Here is a 25,352-nt window from a genome sequence, read left to right as displayed (position 1 = left end):
CAAGTCATGATTTTAGCCAAGTGCAGGGAAAGTCATTTTCCCATGGTGATAATTACATAGTACTTTTCATCTTCAGGGTTCATGGGCAACACCTACCAATTACTCCTTGCAATACCCTGGGGCAATTAAAAATAGAAACCACGTATTGAATTTGGCTAAAGGAGATAATTACCAATGTTAGCAGACAAGAAATGCCTTGAGGGATTGGAAATGAATAATTAAATTGTGGTAGAAATATTTCAGGGAATAATTGCCTTCTGCTTTCATTGGGGTAAAGAAATTATGGCTTCCTTGGGAAGCAAATCTTATTTGCATTCTATAAATGAAGAAACATATTCAGACAAGAAGGTTCTTGTCCAGGTAAACACCAATTAGCCAATAATCTAAACTGAAGTTAAGATGAGAACTGTATAAATCCACAGTATTATGAATTTTGAATCAATTTTCTTCTCTGTTAAAAAAAGATTGCTGAAAGCAGCTCTTAGTATCTCAAAATCCTCATTTTGAATATCAGTAACCATTGTCCACTGTGGTGGTTAGAAGGCTTAGGTTAGTGGTTCTCAAACTTTTTGGTCTCAAAACCCTTTATATTCTTACAAAGTATTGGGGACGCCAAAGAGCTTTTGTTTATCTGGATTATAGCTATTGATAGTTACTATATTAGAAATTAAAATTGAGAAAATTTAAAAATATTTATAAATTCTTTTTTTTTTAAGATTTATTTATTTATTTATTCATGAGAGACAGAGAGAGAGAGAGAGGCAGAGGGAGAAGCAGGCTCCCAAGGAGCAGAGAGCCTGATGCGGGACTCGATCCCAGGACCCTGGGATCATGACCTGAGCCGAAGGCAGACGCTTAACCATCTGAGCCACCCAGGCGCCCTATAAATTCATTTTTAAAATAACAATAATAAGTCCATCATATGTTAACACAGACAATATAATTTTATAAAAAATAACTGTATTTTCTAAAATTTAAAAAAAGCCATTAGAAGAATGGCATTGTTTTATATTTTGAAAGTCTCTTTTTAATGTTTGGCTGGACTCTCACATCTGCTTCTGATTCACTCTGTTGTGATGTGTTCTTTTGGTTGAAATGTATGAAGAAAATCGAGCTGCACACAGATATGTAGTTGGAAAAAGGGAGTATTTTAATAACCTTTTTGATAATTGTGGCTTTTTTTCTTTTATTCTACATAAAAAACTAGTAAGTGGTAATTACCTTTTTTTTTAAGATTTTATTTATTTATTTGAGAGGGAGAGAGTGGGGGAGGGTCAGAGGGAGAGGGAGAAGCAGCCTCCCCACTGAGCAGGGAGCCCAAAGCGGGGCTCGATCCCAGGACTCCGGGATCATGACCTGAGCCGAAGGCAGATGCTTAATGACTGAGCCACCCAGGCATCCCTGCAGAAGTGCTTTATGTGGACTTCCCATTTTGTTACACAGAGTATTTAAAAAATGTGGTCTCAAAGGTCAACATAACAAAATTAATAACGTTTTGTTCATCATGAACTTTCTGAATCCAAACTAGCATTTTTAAACTGCCGATGTGTGATGGTGAAGAACACCAGGATGACTAGTTGCGCTCAGTACTAGAACCACTGTTTTGATTTGTGTTAAAGCTCCAGCAGGTTCATCTTCCACTGATTGTGTGCCACCCACCAGATGTCAACACAGTGAAACAAGCAAATGATATATTGTTATGAAATTAATTTTGAACTCAGGTCCTCTGAAACGGTCTTGGGGATCCCTAGGGATCATACTTTGAGAACATTTGGATAATGTGCCTGAGTGAATACTGAGCCCAGTCAGTATTTAAGAAGTTGACATTTTGAAATCATTCCTGACATGATCATTAGGAAAACAACGTGAGAGAGACAGAAGCAAAGGCAGATGATGGGTGGATGGATGGATGGATAGATAAGATTTCAGTCTGGCTTTGGAGATTTGACACATTTCATATAAATCCAGCACTTCTTTATACCTAGTACCCTGTCTTTCTCCTCACTTTATAATCTTGCTTCTTGTGAACTATAATTTATTTTTAGTGCCTCTCCTTCTCATTTTTCACCTCTATTTCCCATCGCCACTGCTCCATTGAACCTACTCTCATAGACCTCACTGAATCTCCCAAAGGTTGGGAGTTGCTAAATCCAACCTTTTCTTACTTGAGACTCCTAGAGATCTGACACTATTGACTACTCTCTCCCTTTTATTCTAAGTTAATTGCATTTTTATCAAATTAATAATACATATAGTTATAAAAACTGAAATAATAGACTTGTTACATCTACACACACAAATGTAATGCTAGCAAGAATGTGGAATGACTGGTTATTAGAATATACTTCTAATGGTAAGTGATACCAATTTTCTGGAAAATAACATATGTATATATAGTAATAATATATTAGCTAAGATTTTTTAAAGAAATTTTAAAGAATATCTATAGTAAATAGATATAACAGTAAATAGAATAACATTTTTTAAGAATATCTATAGTAAATAGATATTCTTCAAATGGCATTAAAATGTTTGTACTTTCTTTTCTAAGAAACCCATTCCTAAGACTCCATCCTAAGAAAATAATAATTTTTAAAATGGCTTTAATGCAAAAAAGGTGCTTTTTGCAATGCTATTTATAGTAGTGAAAATACTAGAACAGTTAGTAAATTATGGTTTATCCACCTGATAAAATATTATATAGCCATCAAAATGGATTCCCATAAAGTCTATGTAAACACGAAGAAAACCATTTATTTTTTATTTATTTATTTATTTAATTTAATTTAATTTTTTTAAAGATTTTATTTATTTATTTGACAGAGAGAGACACAGCGAGAGAGGGAACACAAGCAGGGGGAGTGGAAGAGGGAGAAGCAGGCTTCCTGCTGAGCAGGGAGCCTGATGTGGGGCTTGATCCCAGGACCCTGGGACCATGACCTGAGCCGAAGGCAGACGCTTAATGACTGAGCCACCCAGGTGCCCTATTTTTTATATTTAACCATAGTTAACACACAATGTTACATTAGTTACAATATATAACATAGTGATTTGACAAGTTTATACATTATGCTATGTTCACCCCAAGTGTAGCTACCATCTGTCACCATACAACCTTGTTACAGTATCATTGACTACATTCCTTATGCTGTATCTTTTCTTCCCCTGACTCATTCTGTTACTGGAAGCCCATATCTCTCATTCTCCTTCATTCTTTCTGCCCAACCCCTTCCTCTGGCAAACTGTCAATTTGTTCTCTGTATTTATAGGTCTGATTCTGCTTTTTGTTTGTTTATATATTCATTTGTTTTTTATAATCCATGTATGAGTGAAATCATATGGTATTTGTCTTTCTTAGTCGGACTTTTTTCACTTAGCATAATATCCTCGAGGTCCACCTATGTTGTCACAAATAGCATGATCTCATCCTTTTGTGTGGCTGCATAATATTCCAGTGTGTGTGTGTGTGTGTGTGTGTGTGTGTGTGTGTGTGTATCACATCTTCTTACCCATTCATTTATTGATGGATATTTGGCTATTGTAAATAATGCCGAAGTAAACAGGGATGCATATATCTTTTTGAATTAGTGTTCTTGAAAGAAAACCAGTTAAAAACTAGATATAAACTTGTATATGTGCTGCTTGTTACAAATGTTATCTAAAAGACCTTTAGAGGGGCACCTGGTTAGGTGTCTGACTCTTGGTTTCAGCTCACATTGTGATCTCAGGGTGGTGGGATCCAGCCCTGAATTGGGCTCAGCACAGAGTCTGCTTGAGATTCTCTCTCTCCCTCTCCCTCTCCCCTTCCCCCTCTCTCTGTCTCTTTTAAAAGATTTATTAATTAATTTATTTATTAGAGAGAGAGAGAGAGCGCACGCACAAGGGGGAGGGGCAGAGGGAGAGGGAGAGAGAAACTTAAGCAGACTCCAGGCTGAGCACAGAGCCCGAGGCGGGGCCTGATCTCACGACCCTGAGATCCACTCTCAGCTGCTTAACCAATTGCACCACCCAGGCGCCCCAATAAGTAAATCTTAAAACAAAAAATCAAAGGCCTTTAGAGGCAATTGCAAAAAATATATACAAAAATAAGATGGGCTCTGCCAAACAATAAAATAAAATAACATAGTACTAAAATGCTTATTATAAAGTACAGTGGTTCCCTTCCTTAGCCCTCCCAGCTCTTCTCAATCTCCCTACCCACTTTGCCTGTCCCTGCCTCGCTTCCTCAGATCCTCTCTGCAGAGACAACTACTATTGATGCTTATACTACATATTCTTTCCATCCCTGTGTTTACATCCTTCTCCAATGTGACTTTGCCGTTCCTAACATTGAGAGGGAGAGTCTAGTTCTCCATCCCTTGAACCTGGGCTTAGCTATATGATTTGTCTGGGCCAATGGAACTTTAGCAAATGTCACACAAGCCCTGCAAATGTGCATGTGCATTGGGTTTGCCCTTTCATGGTATTCTTACAAAGCCTGCAAGAACTACATGAAAGAGGGAAGCTTGGGTGGCTGTCAGTTAAGCATCTGTCTTTGGTTCAGGTCATGATCCCAGAGTCTTGGGATGGAGCCCTGCATTGGGCTCCCTGCTCGGCAGAGAGCCTGCTTCTCCCTCTCCCTCTGTCTGCCGCTCCCCCTACTTGTGCACACTCTCTCTGACAAATCAATCAATCAATCAATCTTTTTTTTTTTTTCTAAAGAACTATATGAAAGACCCTAGGCCATCTGCCTGCATGATGAGACACAGATGGCTAAATCATCACCACCACCCCAGCTGACATGGAACCAACCACCAGATGGGTGAGAACATTCCAGACCATCCAGCCTCAGCTAAGTTCGCCAGCTGACCACACAATTCAGCTGAGCTGACCTAAACCAGAAGAAATGTCCAGCTTATTTACAGTTATAAGAAATAAAAAGATGTGTGTTGTTTGAAGCCACTAAGTTTTGTGGTGGTTTATGACACAGCAAAAGCTTACATATACATTCTTGCAGCTTCCCCCCTGCCCCTGCATACACACACTTCCATATTTTTAAATAATAGGTATATGTGCTATATTTTCACAAATCAGCTTTTGATACTATCTATTGGCTTCTGTTATGATAAAGATGTATTACTGTTGCTGTCATCTATTCTGCCCCCAAATATACATATTTCAATGTTTTGTGAAATCAATAGTCAGTGTTTATTTGATGATGCCATGTAATCATTATCCACAACTAAACATTGTGGTATCCTCTGGTTAAATTTCTTTCCCAACTTTCTGTTTTTCTTGAACTTACAATAATTGCTTTGTTTACTCATGTGCTCCGTTTTCTTGGCACTTATTTTTCTCTAAGCCTTGCCACACTTTCCCAGGGACTATCATGACAGCTTAGTTGGGGGGGGGGGTGCCAGTTCTGAATGTTTTCTTCCTGACTTACCTTCTGGTGACCTTTCTCTTCGATCTCTACTGGCTGTTCCCCAGGCCTCCCGCACAGCTGTCATCCCAAGACTTCCCTTTGCACTCAGGCTTTGAAATGCCCTTTGCTTTTCTCCTAGATTTGATTCCCTCTTCCCTGGTTCTCATGTCTTCCTCTTTCTTGGTTTTCGCCTTTGTTTTGGTGTCGTACATCTTCGAGTAGCTTCCTCAGGATGAAAAGCCCGTAAAACTGCAGAAGGCAACCATGCTCAGATGTCCAGTTTTCACCCTGAGCCCTTCATAACCTTTGGGAGTCTTCATCCATATCTCACCCCTGTCAGATCTCTTGTTGTCTGTGCCTCACGCCTTCCTCTTTTGCGGCTTCATTTCACTTCGTCTGGTGGCTTTCTGAAGTGGGAAGTAAAATTTTTGAGCCTTGTCTCAAAATATAGTTATTCTTTCCCCATCCTTGATGGGTAGCTTGGCTGTGTGTAGAAATAAATTGGAAATCATTTTTTGCTCAGACTTTTAAGGACAACCACTATTATGTTCTAGTTTCCAGGGTTGTTGCTGAGAATTTCAAGGCTCTTTGATTCTGATTCTTTCCATATGGCTTGTTTTTCTTCCCTCTCTCTGGAAGCTTGTAGAAACTTCTCTTTGTTTCCAGTGTCTTGACATTTCACTCTGATGTGCCTTTATGTGGATCTGTTTTACTCCAATGCTATGGTCACTGAGCCAGCCTTTCAGTCTTAGAAACTCATCCCTGTAGTTTTGAGAAATGTTATCATAGTAATGATTTTCTCACTTTTATTTCCTCTCTCTCTCTTTCAGGAATTTTTATTATTTACATTTGGATATTTTTGACTAATCCTCTTATTTTCTTTTTGTTCTTATTATATCTCAGTTAAACTCAATACAAAACTCTGTCGATATGATTTTTTTCAAAGCTGGAAGATTTGGAAGTATTCTGCACAGACTTGTTTCTGTCTCTGAGTATTTCAAACCTTGTTTCTCCTCCATGATCCAGGTACTTCCAGAGCAGGTTGTTGAAGGACATGCTCACATGTAGGGAGACCCCTGGCTTTGCCTTTCACGGCACATCACCAGGTGAGTCAGCACAGTGGGAATGACAGCAGTCCTGGAAACCATTCCCAAGACAAGGAAATGCAACTGAGGCACATAAATTTCCACACACTCAAAATAATGATACCCCAATTCAATTTCTCCTTCCTTGAATGCCCTATATCCTCATAGCCACTAGGACACCACGTGATACAAGAGGAAATGTTGTAAAGGAAAAACAGAGGAGGAAATAGCTGTCTTACCCAGTGGGAGTCAAAATCTCTTATTTTTTGCAAATTAAACAAAAACACATGATCATTTTTTAACACACAGAAAGAGACTTTTCCAGGCCCAAACAAGAGAAGGGTCCTGAAGCTGAAGCTTGTTAGATCAAAGTCTTAAACAATTTGAGAATTAGTAGGCTTAAAGCATTTTGAAAGCCTTAATTTAGAATCAGAATTATAGAGGGGCGCCTGGGTGGCTCAGTTGTTTAAGCGACTGCCTTCGGCTCAGGTCATGATCCTGAAGTCCCAGGATCGAGTCCCGCATCGGGCTCCCTGCTCAGCGGGGAGTCTGCCTCTCCCTCTGACTCTCCCCCTCTCATGCTCTCTCTCTATCACTATCTCTCTCAATAAATAAATAAAAATCTTAAAAAAAAAAAAAAGAATCAGAATTATAGATCTGGAATTTGACATCATTTAGTTTAACCTAGTAGTTTTGCCCATGAAGAAAATAAAGCCAATTGAACTACTGAGGCTATGACCCAGGAAGGTGGCATAACATAAAACCCTCAAAAGTAACAATAAGGAAATTTAAGCAATGGAGAGAGTTCCTCAGAACACCCTGAAAGGGGCTGAGGCACGACCACAGAGTTCCCTACTTACCAAGTAGGAGTCTGAACAAGGAAAACCTTACTCCCATTATAAAAATGATCATAGGCGACTAACATGCTGATCACAATTAAGCTTACCTATTCATCAGTTATGTCTTAGAAAGGAATAAAGCTATATTTCTTTTAAAACATTCTATAACATGTTCTTTCCACTGATTTAGACCCTGGGTAAGAATTTAGTGTATTTTAAGGTTGCCTGATATTTTATTATGAAACAAACTTTTTCAGGGTGCCTGGGTGGCTCAGTTGGTTAAACATCCAACTCTTGGTTTTGGCTCAGGTCATGATCATGAGATTGGGCTCTGTGCTCAGTGAGGAGTTTGCCTGGGATTCTTTTTCCTCTTTCTCTCTCCCTCTCTGCTCCTCCCTGCCCTGTCTCTCTTTAAAACAAATAAATAAATAAAAATCTTTAAAAAAAATAAATAAAATGAACTTTTTCAACAACCAAACACACACACACACACTTACTCATTCACTGGAAATTAGATAAAAGGAATATCATAAACCCATAATTTCTACCAGCTTAACAACAATGGTGTTCATTTTAATATATTTACTTTTGGTTTGTGTTTAGTATTGCTGTAAACACAGTATAGACAATTTTGTATTCTCTTTTCACTTAACATTATATCATAAATATTTTTCCTTGTTTCACAATTTTAAAAACTAGAGTATCTCATCAAATAGGTATATCATAATTTACTAAACTATCACTGGTCATTTAGGTTGTTTCTAAATTTTTCTATTATAAATAATGATAAAGGATGATAAAAGATGTCCTTGTGCAGATCATTTCTCATTTTTTAGACTTTAAGAATTGATTTTTAGAAATGGCATCACTAGGTTAGAGAATGTGAATGTATTGTGGCTCTTAATACATACTATCAAAGACTTTTCCAAAATGGTTGTGCCAATTTACAATCCCACCAGTTATGCACAAAAGTATTAATTTCATGATATCATCAGATCAGGATATTATCTTTTCAAGTTATATTCCTTTAATAAAGGGAGGGGAATAATATTTCATTTATATTTCAATTCTTTGATTTTTCATTTTCCTGTACGTTTCTTAGGAAATTTTGTTACTGGTTGTGAATTGTCCATTCATATCCTTTGCCCATTTATCTGTTTCCGCTGTGATCTTTTACTTATGAATTTCTAGAATATATTTAGATAGCAAAGATATTCAGTTTGCTATAGATTATCTTTCACTGTTGTCCTTAGTTTATTAATTTTCTTTGGTACTGTTATTTATACTAAAACTCCATTTTGGGGTGGGAAGGAAATCAATTGATTTCAACTGAAATCAACTGATACAGCTTAAATGTTCTATTGACTGCTAATATTCTGTGAAGCAGAAATCAAAAATTCCAGTTTTCTTCTCTCTGTTAAGCTTCTTCCAGGTATATAAGAAATTCATTGAGGGGTTCCTGGCTGGTTCAGTCAGTAGAGCATGCAACTTTTGATCTTGGGGTTGTAAGTTTGGGCCCCATGTTGGGTGTAGAGATTACTTAAAAATAAAATCTTAAAAAAAAAAAAAAGAAATACATTGAGTACTATCCCTACTAACGTACAGGGAAGTAACAATTCTATCAAACCATGGACTTTGGGCAGGTTGCTAAGTTGTTTCCATAAGGTAGTTGTGTTTGTTTTGGGGCGTGTGATTAAAAAGGAAACATTTCAACACAAACATGAAATATGCCAAGTCAGACTTTTAAGAAATGGACATGACATCAAGAATTCAAAGGAAAGAACCATTTGAGAAGATGGTTAAGGACGTCTTTTGAACAAAGGAAGTGCTTTTTGAAATATTTCAATAGAACATTAAAGGAAAGCAACTGGGTTCTTTTATTTTTATTATTTTATTTTATTAAGGAGCGTTTTCCAGACAAAACGATTTTTGCTTCATTGAAGGGGATGGGGGAAAGACTAACTTGAATCCATATTTTCCAGCTGTCTCACACCTGATGAAACAATTTAATGAGGAATAATGGGGCTTTAAATTGATTTTTAACTAATCCTCTTATTTCTTGGAAGTAATGAATATACTGTATTATAGATCCATTCATCTGCTATAAATGCTTTTATTGACAGTCAGACTCTCCTTGGTAGAAGTCTTTAAAAATTATCTTCTCTAAGAGTGCTATGATGAAAGTTTATAGAGAAGGATAATATAGAAGAACACATTTTACTGTAAATTATGGTGTGAAAGGTCAAATTAAAATAATATAATGAAATAATATCAGTTGGGGTGGGAGTTTTACAGCTGAAGAATTGCAATCTGCTCGTATATCCTTTTTATCTACCTTCCATGTCATCACTGGTCATATTTTATCTCTTTGTCTCTCTGTGCTGAGTTCTGGGTCTCTTTGTCAGTGCAATCTTCTGATTCATTAATTTTCTCTTAAAATGACTCGATCAAGAGTTTATCTGATCTATTGAGATTTTTGGTGTTTGTTTCATAGTTTTCCATGTCAGTGTAGTTCCTTCTCCTGTTTGACCCTTCCATTTCTCCCCAGTAGCCAGTCTCCTCCTCCATCCCCCCCAGCAGTTTATTGAGATATATTTCACCAAAAGTGTACAATTTAATGGCTTTTAGTATATGCAGAGCTGTGCCACCATCACCACAACCTAACTGTAGAACATTTTCATCAAGAAAAAGAGAACATTTCCAACACTGAAAAAGAAACTACATTAAAAACACAGAAAAGAAGAAGAAGAAGAAGAAACTTCATCCCCTTTAGCATTCATCCCCTGTCCCCCACCAACACCAGCCACTGGCAGCCACTAATCTACTATCTGCATGTAGATTTGACTCTTCTGGAGATTTCATAAAAATGTCTTATACAATATGTGGTCTGTGACTGCCTTCCTTCACTTAGCATAATATTTTTGAGGTGCATTATGTATCATTCCTTTTTATTGCTGAACTATATCCCATTAGTATGGATATACTACATTTTATTTTTCCATTCCTTGCTTAATGGACATTTGGATTGTTTCCATTTTTTCCTATGTAAGTAATGCCACTATGAACATTTGTAATGAGGTTTTGTGTGCACTTGATTCTCTTCATACATGTAGGAGTGGAATTGCTGGATATTACAGCACCTCTATGTTTAACTTTTTGAAAAACTGTCAAAACTTTTTCACAACAGATGCACCATTTTACATTCTCACCAGCAATGTATGAGGGTTCCAATTTCTCCACATACTGGCCTTGTAAATTTGGACATGTAATTTAACTTCTCTGTGGCGTTAAATAATGTAAAAGTACCTGCCTTATATTGTTGAAAGGATTAAGTGATTGGATCCAAGCATGGAACACAGTGAGGGCTATGTAATTTTTTTTTTTGGGGGGGGGGAGCGGAGTGTTACTGTAGTCTAAAGTGGAGAAATGTCATAATTCATTATGAGTTAAATTGCTTCCACTGCACTCCATCTTTCAGGGTAGCCTGACTTAACTACGGCCTCCCAGATAGTTTGGAAATATTATCCAAACTAGGATAATTGTCCATGGACAATTCTTTCAATGTTGCAGAAGTAAACAAAGTCTCTGCTCTTCTAGAATTTACATTTTAGTGGCGAAATAATCAACAAATCAACATGTAACTTCAAGCAGTGTTCACTGAAGCCGTATCAGTGCACTAACCTTTACTCTGAATCCACTGGGGTCTCCATCTAAGAATATACTTGACAGAGAGGAAGGCCTTTCTATTCCCTAAAAGGTAATGTACTTGCCAAAGAGTTAAACCATGTATTTTTTTTTTTATAAGACTTTATTTATTTATTCATGAGAGACAGAGGGAGAAGCAGGCTCCCCAAGGAGCAGGGAGCCTGATGCGGGACTCGATCCCAGGACCCCGGGATCATGACCTGAGCCGAAAGCAGACGCCCAACCATCTGAGCCACCCAGGAGCCCAAACCATGTATTTTTTTAAAAAGGTAAAAGCCTTAAGTCTCGTACAAATACAAAATGAACACGTGTCAGATATTTTATTTACTCACTTAATGAGGAAACCAGTAACATCAAACCAGTTTAAAAGGAGAGTTTAAAGTACTCATATTGTTAAATTGTGAATGGAAGATGAATTTGCAAATAGAAGCAAATGCCTTTTTCTGAGGAGCGGTAAGATTCAATGTCAAGTTCAACGGACAGGAGTATTTCCTCTTGGTATTAGTTACCTACAATAGAGCTGTACAGAGTTCTACAAAGAAAGGTGGACAGCCCATATACAATCAGGATACCCAGAAAGGTGTGTCAGACTATGGCTGGTTTTTCACTGAAGGCACCCAGTAGTCTTTTGGTCCATTTTAATGAGCTTCACAATTTTTCCCAGTAAAGCTCACTCTTATCTGTATAAACCCAGCAACCAAGCAGTTCTTCCACTTTATCTTGCTTCTGTTTTCCTCAATCCTCTTAGTTGCCTGAGTTAGGTGTTATTTCTTTGCTCCCACCAAAAAGCCCACAGAGCGAGAGAGTGTGGAAACCTAAGCCTATCCCCTCCGACAAGCCCCCCCCCCCAGTTTCCACTCCCGCAGTGACGAAGGCCCCCGGGCGGGGACTAGCAACGCCCCTTTCCCCCTGGCACCGCCCCCGGCCAGCCAAATAATCGAGCAGCGCGCAAAGGTCACGTGAGCAGTCGCAGTCCCGTGACGCCTCCGGAGCAGAACGTGGCAGACATCACTCAAAAAAGTCCTTCATGCCCGTTTTTTGCCACCAACCTATCTCGTCTCTGCCTCTACGCATTAAATGCCTCTTTTCTTGCCGCTCTCGTCCCAGGGATGGTAAACTACCAGGTTACCCCGAACCTTTCTAGGCCTTCGAGCCAGCTCTTGCCCTCGCGTAAGAGGCGGGCCTCCTTTAGCGCTAAAGGGACTCGCACTTCTGATTGGGCGTGACGTCTTGTCAATCTCCAAGTTTTCCCAATCAGGGGCCGAGTCCACCCCGCTTTCCGCTCTTCCATTGGCCTGTGTGCGGGGAAGGTGGAGGAAGAGGGGTAAACCGAGGTCGCGCGAGAGCGGCGCTCGGCACTCAGTGCGCAGGTGCAAGGAGCTGGCTGGGGCCCGGGCCGGGGGCGGGCTAGAAGACGCGTCGGTTGGTTTTGGAGGCTGTGGCGGAGCTATCTGGGTTCGACTTCTGGGCGGAAAGCGTTTGTCAGGGGCACATCCTAGAACGAAGGTTGTGAGATTCCCGATGGTGTCCATGACTTTCAAACGGAGCCGCAGCGACCGGTTCTACAGCACCCGGTGCTGCGGCTGTTGCCATGTCCGCACCGGGACGATCATCCTGGGGACCTGGTACATGGTAAGGGCGGGCGGGGCTGGAGGGTTGGGGCCCAGGGGAATGCGCATGAGCGGGAAGTGGGGGAGCCAGGTCTGAAATGAAGGGAGTGTTCACTGGGAGGGGGTGGGACTGAAAACGGGGTCTTGGGTGGGGCGAGAAGGCATAAGGGAGCCTCTTTTTAGGGTGCTATAACTTTGAGGGAGGGGACTGTGGCCAGGAATCGGAGTGGGGGTGGGTAGGAAGGGGGAGATTGTTCCTCGGCTCCAATTAGAGGAGAAAATCGGGGTGGGGAGAAGCGGGGGCGTTGTGGGCGGGCGAGGGGGGCATGGAGAATAGGGGTAGGTGGGAGAGATGAGGATACTGGGATTTGGTGGGGAGTTCTGGAAACTGCCTCATTTCGGTCTTTTTTGTAGTTCCGTGATCAGAAAGAACACTCTTCCACCTATGTTCCCTGGAGTTTTTTCCCCTACAAAACAGTTAGGAGTAGACCTAGAGAAATGCAGCCGAGTTTCGACATTGTCTTTCCTGGAAGGAAATCGAAAGGTCCAGCTGTAACGCAGTTGCCTGTGGTTCCTGGACTTTATTTATTACAGTGTGTTTGTGATGTAGGCAGAAAGGCCTCTGTTGTAAATCTGGAGATTGTCTCGGAGGCCTTACCTTTCTGCCAGGATTTACACTCGGTCGGCCTTTTCCTGGTGCAACTACCCCCTGCCCATTAGACGCTTTTTATTCCGTTTTTTAGGAGACCTTTATTGAGAGCCTTCTCTATTCTGGCCACATACACTGGCATTTCCTGGGTTCCAAGATCTGTGTAATTCTATGTCATAACCAAGTTGACAGTGTTATTGATTGGTGGTTCACCAGTAATACTTTTGTGATTTCTTACCACCATCTCCAGTATCCCTACACATTGAAGCTAATTTATGACTGTTGGGATAGCTTTAGGCTATAATAATGACTTTACCGAAGCTTTGACAAACTTCTCATATTGTTGACTTCATTGGCTGCTTTCACTAGTGACTTTGTAATTGGTTGTGTTTGTGGGGTTGTTTTGGTTTGGAGGGTTGTGGCATTAGTGATACTGTATGGTTTCTGTTAACTTGCGTGAACTACAAAAAACAAAAAAGGAAAAGCTTTATCACATTCTTTTTGCCTTTCTCTGTTACCATTACTTCCTTACCCAGTGCCTTGAAATCATTACCATTTGAACAAACACCAGATGAGAATAATCTTAGTTAGGCAGATACTGTTTCATGGCCGACCCCCAGGGGACTACTTCTGACCGGGGATTATTTCTGACCGCCCTGTTTTTGCTTTATTGGTGTACATTAAAAACAACAAAACTTGAATGTGTAGGCTTATTTGCTTGTTTCTAAGTTTATTTTAGTATTTTCTGTACTTTCATATTCAGAAACATCATCTTATTGGTATAATATCAGATTTCCCCTCAAAAATTCTCTTTTGTTTTATATTTTATCTGATTTATAATATTAGACATTAATCAGTTAATGGCAATCGCATTGTATTTCTAACTTCCTTTTCTCCTACATTTTGCTAAGGATCTGGGTCTTCAGTTTCTTTTGTTTGTCCTTAGTTTTGCCTTCCATTCCCCTAAATGAATCATTCAAATCTTGAGGGTCCTCAAGCCTCTTACTCGACCCTGCCTCCCTCATCTTGAGAAGATGACCTCCCCTCCTACTGAACTGAGAAGTTGTGTCCATCAGCTGGGACTCTTGCCTGGAAACCTAATCTTCCCGTTTCCTCTCAGACCCTTCTCTCCATTCACAGAACAAAGGATTTCTAACTCCTTTTCAAGAAGGAAATAAACACCATCCCAATTTCAACCATCTGAGTATTATTGGCTGTATTTCTTTCCAGTCTTTTCTAGGCAGATTTTTTTTTTTTTTTTGGATGCTGTGGGCTCTGCTCATAAAAATGAAAGGAATAGCAGGGAAAAATACGAGTTATATACAGCAAAACCCAAAACGCAGGGAGAAAAACTTTAGTAAGGGCATTTATTTTCCATTGGAGGCACTTGATGTGAAAACATTTCACATCTCTTCCTTTTCCCCTGCTTCGGTTTTCACAATTTTAGAAGGAGGCCATACCTGTTCTTCCGTTGCATGGACTTTTGGGTTAGCAGAACATTATAAACTGCTAAAGTCAATTAGTCTGTCTTATATAAGGGATTTACTGATCATTTGCAATGTAAAAGGCTTTAGTGGACATATAAAAAGAATAAATTACAGGGACCGTTTGTTGTTATCTTTTGTATTTCTATTACCTGCCACACAAAGGCTCTCAGATGTTTCTTGTCTTGAAAGTGGTATCTGCCCTTAAGATACGGTATTAGAGATTTTTAGAGCACGTATAGGAAGATGAAACGGTACAATGACAAGAGAAGGTGATCAGTAACATCAGATTCTAATTGAAGGACTGGGAAAAGGCCATTGGTTTTGTTGGTGACTTTCAAAAGTGTAGCTTCAGTACCACAGCAATATAAAAAACAATTTCTGCCAATTGGGAAGGCATGTAACCTTTTAGAGAACAAGGCCACCTACACGAAAGTGTAGTATAATACCTCTAAACAAAGAGGACTTGTCCAAACAGTGTATTTTGTTGCTGGAAACTTCTTTACTAAGACAGAAGTAATAAGGGATTGAGTGAGGTAGAATGCCACTTCCCTCTTCCTCCCTTCCTCAATTTCAGTTGGGAGGTTATTTACGATTCTCTTTAGATTGCCTCTGTGCTGTTTGAAACCTGGGATGATGGGGGCAGCCCTCCCTCCTGCTGGGCCAAGACACTGTATCAGTCAGTCAATCTGATACAGTGTCATTGCTTTCTGGCAACTGGTCTAGTGTTGAGGCCATTCTAACACTGTGTTCTAAAGTATTCTATGGTATTAAATAGTGCAGTAGGACATAGAGAAGCTGGAGCCAGTTTTATGCACCCAGAGAGGTACCAACCCTGAAGTGTTAGCTTTTGGCGTTTTAGATTGGAAAGAAGCATAATCCACGGTTAAGGGATACAGAATTTCAGAATGAGCTCTAGTTTAAATTCTGGCATTCCTTAAATTGTTTGCTCTGTTATTTAGCCAGATGATTTCAGACAAGTTTGTTACACAGTGTAAGTTCAAATGTTCATTGAATAATTGAAAATAGGCGTACAAGTGGGTTATAGGACTGTCCTCATTCATGATTGATGTTGTTACAAGAATACATTTTGAGCATTTGTAATAATTTTAGGTCTTGGAAAGACTTAATATGTGGCTAATTTTTAATGAATGTCTCAGACATAAACAATCTGGAGTTTATAGCTGGGAGAGAAGTGAAGACAGCTTTCCTCAAGCTCTATTCCTTTCCAGCCCTCATTCCTGGTTTCTTTAAATAAGAGTAAAGCTTGTTTATATTTCAAAGTTAATATTCTTCCTCAAACACTTTTTTTTGTATGCCTCAGTACTTTTGCATGTGCTATCTCTTCTCCCCCTCCCCCAAGTCACTTTTTAAAAACTTTTTTATTTTATTTTTTTATTTTTTTTATTTTTTAAAGATTTTATTTATTTATTTGAGACAGAGAGAATGAGAGAGACAGAGAGCACATGAGAGGGGGAAGGGTCAGAGGGAGAAGCAGGCTCCCTGCCGAGCAGGGAGCCCGATGCGGGACTCGATCCCGGGACTCCAGGATCATGACCTGAGCCGAAGGCAGTCGCTTAACCAACTGAGCCACCCAGGCGCCCCTAAAAACTTTTTTAAAGAAAATGTCAAATATAAAGAATAGCGAGATAGCATTAACATCTCCCATTTACTCATCACCCAACTGTGACTAATAACAACATTTTGCCAATTCCGTTTAATTTTTTAGTGGTTAGCTCAGATGTTTTCTTGGTGAAGCTTTTCTTGTTTCCCAGCCAGAGATATCTGATTTCCTCACTGTGTACCTAGAAAAGTTCCTACATACCACTTGTATGTGCTCATTAAATAGTACTTATTACACGATTACTAATGATTATCTTTTTATTTTTCTCCCCCACAAGATGTTCTCCTTGAGGGAAAAAGATGATAGGTCTTACTCTATAAAATGTGTGTAGTAGCTAGCTTGTTAATTAACATTTGAAGTGTTCATTAGACATTTGTAAAATTAATTGTCTCCTCCCAAAGGTAGTAGGAATAACTCATTTGTAACTGCACGTACCAGTAAACAACAAAGTTTATATGTATGTGAAACACTTAACAATTTTTAGAGATTGGCTATTTTGATCTTTACCTGCTGAGAGTGCTTCACTGAGTCGCTCCGAGTGCAGCCTGCCTGCCTGTGAGACCCTTATCAGGATGCCCTGAAGCACGTACATTCTTTTAATTATAGTCTCAGCAGATACTGGGTTGTGGCAGAATCCGTGGGAACCTAAAGAATAATGATTTAAAACAAAAACCAGCTCCCCGAGAATGTTCTGGGATGGGTGTGGCAGTGAGATGAGAAAGGGAAGAGGAATTCCTTTCTGGAGGCTGAGTACTTCATGGGTCTGATAACTGTAACAAGTAAAATCTACACATCTGGTTTTTGTAATTTGTTTACTTATACAAGGTGTGCAAAGGCTTGCAAAAATAATGCAAACCATATTTGACCCAATAAATTTACAGGACTCCTTCCACATTGAATGGTATGTCCATAGTTCATACCATTGACATATTTACTGTATTCTGTACCTCCATATTGTGAGGTTTAGAAGTTAATCATTATTGTAATTACATTTTTGTTTTATTTCCTGAATAAATAAAAGGAAAAAAATCAATTGGGAATAAAGATTCTGAAATTAATTAAACTACTTGCTCTTTTCAGAGAAATTTTGTATCAGAAATTTTATATTGTAAGGCTGTAAAATTGATTTTTTTTTTTTTAAATGCTCTGTGGAACTTAGTAGAAATATCGACTGTAATCAAAAGTAAATAGCACAGGACCGGAATAGGAGCACAGGATGGGTGCTCAGTTTAAGATCACAAGGATGGATTTTCCAGGTTAATACTTTAAAATGTAAGGTGAAGTTCTAATGAAATATAGTGATCTAATGGAATATAATTAACTCAGTGAAGATTCGAATTGTGTGAGCTTTAAAGAAGTAACACTGCAATTTATTTTTTCATTTCTTGGTCCTTTTGATTAGAGCTATGATTTTTGTTTAATACTCAGGGTTGTGACAGTGAAGTGAAATTTGAATTGTCACTAATACTACAAGAAGATAATAGTGGATGAATCTGGCTTATCCATGTAAGAGGAAATAGATGCTATAAGTCCTATGTGCAATAAAAATATTTAGGAAGGGAAAATTAAACTCCTAAATATTTTTGGTTGTGTCATTTCCTTCATTTAGTCATTGAGTTTGTTTTTCTTGATATGAGAATGTTTTTTCTGTACTGTGCAGAGCTTTTTTAACTATGACTGTATTGTGGTTAGCAAAGAATAATTTGCTGAATTGATTTCAGACTGATTTTCGTACACAGAATCTATGAGGTTTAGGTAGATATATCTAATCGCTCAATAATTAATTCACCTGGTTGGATGAACTACTCATACACGGTAGCCAAAACCCATTGCAATGAAGATGGAAAAAATCAGGCTTCAACCAGGGAGCCACCCTTGCAAATATGATTGTCCTTTGTAAGACCTTTCAGGAGTTGGAGGATAAAGTACCTTGCTTTTGAGCATTGCATGTTACTGAACATCTTTACTTGGACAGTAGAGTATAAACATCTTATAACCTTAGATAATAGTTTCTTCTGGAGAGACCTCAAAACAGGAGTTGCTTAGGGGCGCCTGGGTGGCTCAGTCGTTGGGCGCCTGCCTTCGGCTCAGGTCATGATCCCAGGGTCCTGGGATCGAGCCCCGCATCGGGCTCCCTGCTCGGCGGGCAGCCTGCTTCTCCCTCTCCCACTCCCCCTGCTTGTGTTCCCTCTCTCGCTGTGTCTCTCTCTGTCAAATAAATAAAAACAAAAATATTTAAAAAAACAAAACAAAACAGGAGTTGCTTAGGAATGGGTATAAGTAATCATGTGGTGCTCCGAAGCAGGTTGTCCTAAAAAGAAACAGGTTTGTATCCTAGCTTTCTCCTCTACCATATCAGTGAACTTACCACAAGTTATTTCACTTGCTGAAACTTAGTTTCCTCGTCTGCAAATGGGCTTTAGTAATATTTTCTTCACCAGGTTGTTGTGAGGAATGAGTGAAGTAATATATGTGAATATGCCTGGTATATAGTATATCCTCAGTAAATGTCAGTTGATCTGAATTTGGTATTGTGACATTGTTTAGATCTCCTAATCTTATTGAATGATAAAACTTGGGTTGCTTGTCTTAGAGAATGTGAAGTGCCTTCAACTGAGAAGCTGTTATTTTTCATTCAGGACAAACAGGAGAGAGCTACCTAACAGTTTGTTTAAAGTACTGTTGATGATAAAGCTCTAATGTTTCTTAAAAATACCAAATACTCAGATTTTCGCAAAAGGAAGAGGACAGTTTCGGTGAACTTTTAGATGGGGAAGCCTAACTCCAGTCCTAGGTGGTTTTCTGTATTGAATCATTAACGGGACTGTTTTTGAGCACCTCAGGGAAGGGGTGCCTCCTGGGCTGCTGCAGGGATTCACTAACCACTGGAGGCATAAATAATTCCTTCTTGAAATAGAGTTACAACCTTGGTAAATTAGGAGAATTCACCAGATATTACGATGGAATTTTGGCAAGAAGTTTGACAAAGACTCAAGATGTTTCTCTGAAAGTGATAAAGAATTTTATTCAAAGATTGCTGGTTAATGGGAAGAGGACAACCTCTGACACCTCCTGTGCTTGGCCCAGTTCTCTTTTACTAGTGACTGAGATGGAGATACTGATTACATGCCGACCATATTTTCAAATAATGAAAGCTAAAAGAGATAGGAAATCTGTAGGGTATTCCAAATCTAGATCCAGAACATCTTGACAGGCAAGAATATATACAGTGAAATTCCGTTGCAAATGTATAAAGGCTTATGCTTGGGCCTCTGAATCTAACCGTACAGGTTCAGGTGGTAGCTTAGCAGGATCAAGTGTGAAAAGAATTAAGGGTGGGAGTTACTCTGACACGACATTCAAAAAATTTATGAAGCCAGTACGATTTCAGGCTGTGCTAGTTGAAATTTGTTAGCTTAGACTGTAGGAACTGAGATCCCTGTGTGCTCTGACCAGGCTGATCTTACCTCATTTTCATGATATGTCCCACAAACTGGAGTCTGTGTATAGAGGAGAGCAGAAGGAGGTAGTGAGGTAGCTGGACAGTGTTAAACCATTAGAGAAATGGTGGAAGTACCTGAATGTTTATTCTAGAAAAGATTATTTGACGGCCTGTGTCAGCTCCCCTTAGGTGTTAGAGGTGCACTCACTCAAAAAGGGGAGCACATTATTTCAAAAGGTAGAATTAAGGACAGTAGGCGAAAGTCAAAGTGAGCTAGTTAAAATCTTGGAAAGTCTTTTAAGCATTTGAGTCAGGCCTAAGAGGAAATGAAATAGTTTTCTATCATTAGATAGGACATACTGTAGAGGAGTGTCAGGCTTATCTGATGGATCACTATTTACTTAACTGATGGCTATTATATATATCTGATGGATAAGTATATTGGAGAACTGTAGTTTCTTCAAGCCCAGGAATTCTGAGATTGGTGTATGAATAAATACATGACTGAACACAAACACTTTGTAATGATTCCTTTTAATTGTTTTGCCATTTATTAACATAGGTTCAGTCATGTTTAAGTTTATACTTTAAGAAATACTGACTTTTAGGGTGGTATTGCATATTTTATCTACAGGTAGTCTGCTACTGTTTTCTGTCTTTGTTAACTCCAAGTAAAACAGGTTAAACATGGGAAGACCTCTGAAGATTGTGGTGAGGACTGTTTCCTGATTAATAATATAATGGATAACATCTTATCTTTCACAGGTGGTAAACCTGTTGATGGCAGTTTTGCTGACTGTGGAAGTAACTCATCCAAACTCCTTGCCAGCTGTCAACATTCAGTATGAAGTCATTGGCAATTACTATTCATTGGAGAGAATGGCTGGTATGTTTTTAGTTGGAAATACCTCCTGCTCATCACACACACACACACACAACACAGATTATTTAGAGGATTGATTAAATTATATTTAAGTTACTCTACTTGCTGAGGCGTAAAAGTGTTTTTGTGGGTTTTTCAAAGATACTCAGTGAGAATTGTAATTGAGCACTTCTGGCCAGAAAATGTTAAGGACTACCAGAAGATTTTTTGAGAAATGTACATTGTATACCTTGATTCTTGTCAGTGCTGTGGAGAGAAGAAGAAATTACAAAAAGACTTGTAAGCCTTTAAGGTCAGCTGGCAAGTGTACTAGAGGATGGGAGCAAATAGGCTTACAGGAAAATAGGAAATACGAATTATTGGAATATTTGCTGATACCTTTTGCCAAGGGTCACAGTTCTAAATATATTTCAATCATTTAGATGAAGGAAGATGATATTGGAGTTAAAAATAGAAGACATTCATGGAAATTGCTTTTTTAAACCTGTTTATTCTCTGATAGCATTTTCATTATCTAGCTTTCTCTGAAATAAGGGTGCAGAAAGATTCTAGTTAAGATTTTATATTGGGGGGTGGCTGGGTGGCTCAGTCGTTAAGTGTCTGCCTTCAGCTCAGGTCATGATCCCAGGGTCCTGGGATCGAGCCCCATATCGGGCACCCTGCTCGGCAGGAAGCGTGCTTCTCCCTCTCCCACTCCCCTTGCTTGTGTTCCCTCTTTCACTGTGTCTCTCTCTCTCAAATAAATAAATAAAATCTTAAAAAAAAAAAAAAAAGATTTTATATTGGGCACCTGGGTGGCTCAGTCCATTAAGTGTCTCCCTTCACCTCTGGTCATGATCCCAGGGTCTTGGGATCAAGTCCTGCATCTGGCTCCCTGCTCAGCGGGGAGTCTGCTACTCCCTCTACCCTCCCGCCCCCGTTCATGATCGATCTCTCTCTCCCTCAAATAAATAATAAATAAAAAATAGAAAAGATTTTATTTTATAAATGTTAGAAATGTAGTATTTGAACAGAAAATTATGCCTCAAATTTTCAGTGCAAAGTTTTTTGCATGTTTAAAATATCACTTCAGAAAAATGTTCGGAGTACTCGTGTGTATTTATAATGTTACAGGATCTAGGTTATTTTTAGGTTTATTAGCTTTTATTATAAATTCTTGAGCTTCGTTACATTTATGATCTTCTCTGATAAATTTATCAAGTGGTTTTTAAAACAAATTTGGTTGTTAATTCACATAATTCACTCACTGTCTACAGGGCTAACTGCTGTTTCTAGGATTCAAGTAGAGTTTTGTGGCCATCTGTTGACATTATAGTATGAAAACACTAACAGTTGTTTAAACTGTGTTCAAGTGCTTTTTAAATGAGTCTACTGATTGTCTATTCAGATATATATAATCCTTTAATTCTGTGGTTAAATGCGATAAAAGAGATACCAAGAACATACTAGAAACATCCCTCCTGGTGTTTGTTTTTTCTTCCCAAGTTAGTCTATTTCTGTTTAAAAACCGAAATACAATAATGAATAAAACGTTAGTTTTTAATGGCTATTTTTGGTACTTTAGGCTGTAAAATTACGTAAAACCTGATGTCAGCATTTTTTCAGCATGCAGTGTCAGCATGTGTTTCTCTTAAAATCAAGGTGTAGGAAAAGATTTATGGTTATTGACATTCTTGTAGGTCTGTACAACCGGCTGCCTTGGCTAGAGCTGCAGGGATGGAGTCACGGGTTTCCTGAATGGTCTGTGAGCGCTGTGCCTGCTATAGAGAGAATCAGATATATTCGTTATCATACTAGTGTTGATTATAATTCTGCCAAGGCCCCCTATTCTTGACAGAATATAAAAATGCATAGCACTTGGTCATATGGTAGTTTGTGTGTCTCTTTGCAGGTGGAAAGTTGATTTTCCCATGACCCAGTGTTATAATGGCAAGTTAAGTTCTGATCATTGGCCTGCCAGCGGATTTTATTGATTTATTTTTTTATAGCCTTTATTTATTTATTTTATTTTTTTAAAGGTTATTTATTTGACAGAAAGAGACAGAGAGGGAACACAAGCAGGGGGAGTGGGAGAGGGAGAAGCAGGCTTCCTGCTGAGCAGAGAGCCCAATGCAGGGCTTGCTGGGCTCCATCCAGGACCCTGGGATTATGACCTGAGCCGAAGGCAGACGCTTAATGACTGAGCCACCCAGGCGCCCCAAGATTATTTTTTTGAGAGAGAGAGAGAGAGCACGCACAAGCTGGGGGAGGGGCAGAGGGAGAGGGAGAAGCAGACTCTCCGCTTAGCAGGGAGCCCAACGCGGGGCTCCATCCCAGGACCCTGAGATTACGACCTGAGCCGAAGGCAGACACTTACTTAACCGTCTGAGCCACCCAGATGCCCTGGCCTGCTGGCTGATTTTAAATAATAAGGTTCATGGTTATTTTTAATCAGCTAAACAGAATACGACATTCAATGTATATGAAATGCTTCTGCAACATATACAAGCTGTTTTTCAAATACGAATTTAACTTTATATTCACGCTGGTAATGGGTGAACACTTGGGGCCCCCTGGAGAAAGTTCTTAAATGTGGTGGCTGGAAACCGGAGGTTCACATCTGGGTATTTAGCCCTCATATTTTGTTTGCTTTATTGACTCACAAATACTGGAGCATCTCTTGTTCTCGGTATTATATATGTATTTTTCACCCGTCATCCCATTTCTCCCCTATATGGCTATAGGGCATCTAGAGGATATTCTCTATCCTCTAGAAAAATTTAAAGAGGGCTCTTCTTACCTAATATAGTGCCATATATTGATGTTTGTACTGCCAAGTGACAAGATGGTACATGACATTTATCTAATAGTGGGAATGTTTGGCAATTATTCAAACATCCGTTATTATTAGCACCCTTCTGGTTCTTAATCTCTATCCAGAGTCAAAGAATTAACTTTAAATCTGTGCTAAGAAACTCAAGTCGAGTGTGACTTAATATTGTTGAGATTACTCTGGTGTTTTGTGAGGCAATTAATGAACTTGGATAATGTAGAGGAAGGGGACAACCTGAGAAGGAGGTGGGGAACAAAGAAAAGGCCTGTAAAGTATCAGAGAAATCATGAAGAGGGGATGGGGAGCAGCGAGTTCACATGTTGGGATGAGGGAGAGGAGGTTAGTGGAGAACCTTGAATTTCTGATTGTGTAGTTTATCTGAGGTTAGAGGGGGCAGCTGTAATGCTCTGTGTTTAATATATTTGTGTCTTTCAAACAAATACCAGCTTTTCCCTCGTGTGGAACCCTGCTTTGCTCACAAGACCCAACTTGTGTCATTTCGTATTTTTTTCCTGATTCCCCCGGGAAAGCTAATTGTTTCTGCTTCTGTTGTAGCACTTTGCCACATTGGATTATAATTCTCTGTTTGCACACCTTCAGACTCTGGGCAGAGATCTGTCTCTTTAGCTGAGTGACTGGTTGATGATAAAAGTCAGTGAGTTGTAGCCAATTTAATAAACAAAAACAAAGGCGTGAGTTCGTCAAATGTCATTACTTAATGCCGAGACAGATTTTTTTTTTTTAACACGCTTGGTCTTAGATTTTTTCATAGCCAATCTTGAAAATACTCATTTTTTAAGCTAGCTTTAAAACATCATTTTGTCATGAAGAGTTTTGTTCTTTTTGTTATGTTTGTTATGTAAGTAGCTTAATTAGATTTTTGTTTTTGTTTTCTTAGATAATGCCTGTGTTCTTTTTGCCATCTCTGTTCTTATGTTTATAATCAGTTCAATGCTGGTATATGGAGCAATTTCTGTAAGTATTCTATATTTTCGACTTTTAGAGTTTGACCTTTACTGAGTGGTACTTAATAATTTCATATTTATGTTGTGATGTTGTGGTTGTTATTTTTGTCTTCAGTATCAAGTGGGTTGGCTGATTCCATTCTTATGTTACCGGCTTTTTGACTTCGTTCTCAGTTGCCTGGTTGCTATCAGTTCTCTCACTTACTTGCCAAGAATCAAAGAGTATCTGGATCAATTAGTAAGTGTGTATGCTAATTAAACCTTTTTTCTTTATTTTAAGTAAAATATTTAAATAGAAAATTTGAGTCAGCTTTAGGTACTATTTTTATTTTATTTTAATCTACCTACTTCTTTAAAGTGTTTTAAAATAATTATTACTTCTCTTAATTACCATGTTGAAACCAGTAAGATACAGGTAGAATATCCTCTAACTAGTACCATTTGAATATTCCAGTGTTAAAAGTCTCTAAAGATGGATATCACAGAACGTTAAGGAGTAGTTCAACTTTTGTTTTGAGTATACTAGTAGTATAATAATTTGGCTCTAGAGGTTTCTCCCTCTCTTCGAAAGTAGAGCATTCCTGTGAAATCTTATTTAAGCAGAAATGTTGTAAATGTTTATTCCCAGACCCCCCAAATAATCTTCTTAGTCTTTTCTGATACCCAAGGGCACACCTTGCTAACGGATGCACAAAACAAAGTGCGGTAAAGCACGGATGCTCACAGACTCCGTTCACCCCTCTGGCGGTTGGACGCTGAGACGCTGGGCGGGGCTCTCAGGGAGGGGGCGGGGCGGGCTCTCAGGGAAGGGGTGGGGCGAGGCTCTCAGGGAAGGAGCTCTCAGGGAAGG

At 39.0% G+C, this 25,352-nt stretch overlaps 1 protein-coding gene across 1 annotated transcript in view; it reads left to right on the top strand.

The window, feature by feature from the left end:
* The first annotated feature begins 12,383 nt into the window (after nt 1-12,383).
* The window catches only part of LAPTM4A (lysosomal protein transmembrane 4 alpha), a 17,871-nt gene continuing 4,902 nt past the window's right edge, over nt 12,384-25,352 (top strand). The window contains exons 1-4 of the mRNA XM_021697749.2: nt 12,384-12,665; nt 20,608-20,728; nt 24,436-24,512; nt 24,618-24,740. Of these exons, the coding sequence (XP_021553424.1) occupies nt 12,555-12,665; nt 20,608-20,728; nt 24,436-24,512; nt 24,618-24,740 (432 nt within the window). The 5' untranslated portion in view covers nt 12,384-12,554. The remainder of the gene's footprint in view (nt 12,666-20,607; nt 20,729-24,435; nt 24,513-24,617; nt 24,741-25,352) is intronic.

This window comes from Neomonachus schauinslandi, chromosome 10 (assembly GCF_002201575.2).
Source record: "Neomonachus schauinslandi chromosome 10, ASM220157v2, whole genome shotgun sequence".
Classification (NCBI taxonomy): Eukaryota; Metazoa; Chordata; class Mammalia; order Carnivora; family Phocidae; genus Neomonachus; species Neomonachus schauinslandi.
Note: the sequence above shows the minus strand (reverse complement) of the source record. Positions and strands in the feature narration are given on the sequence as shown.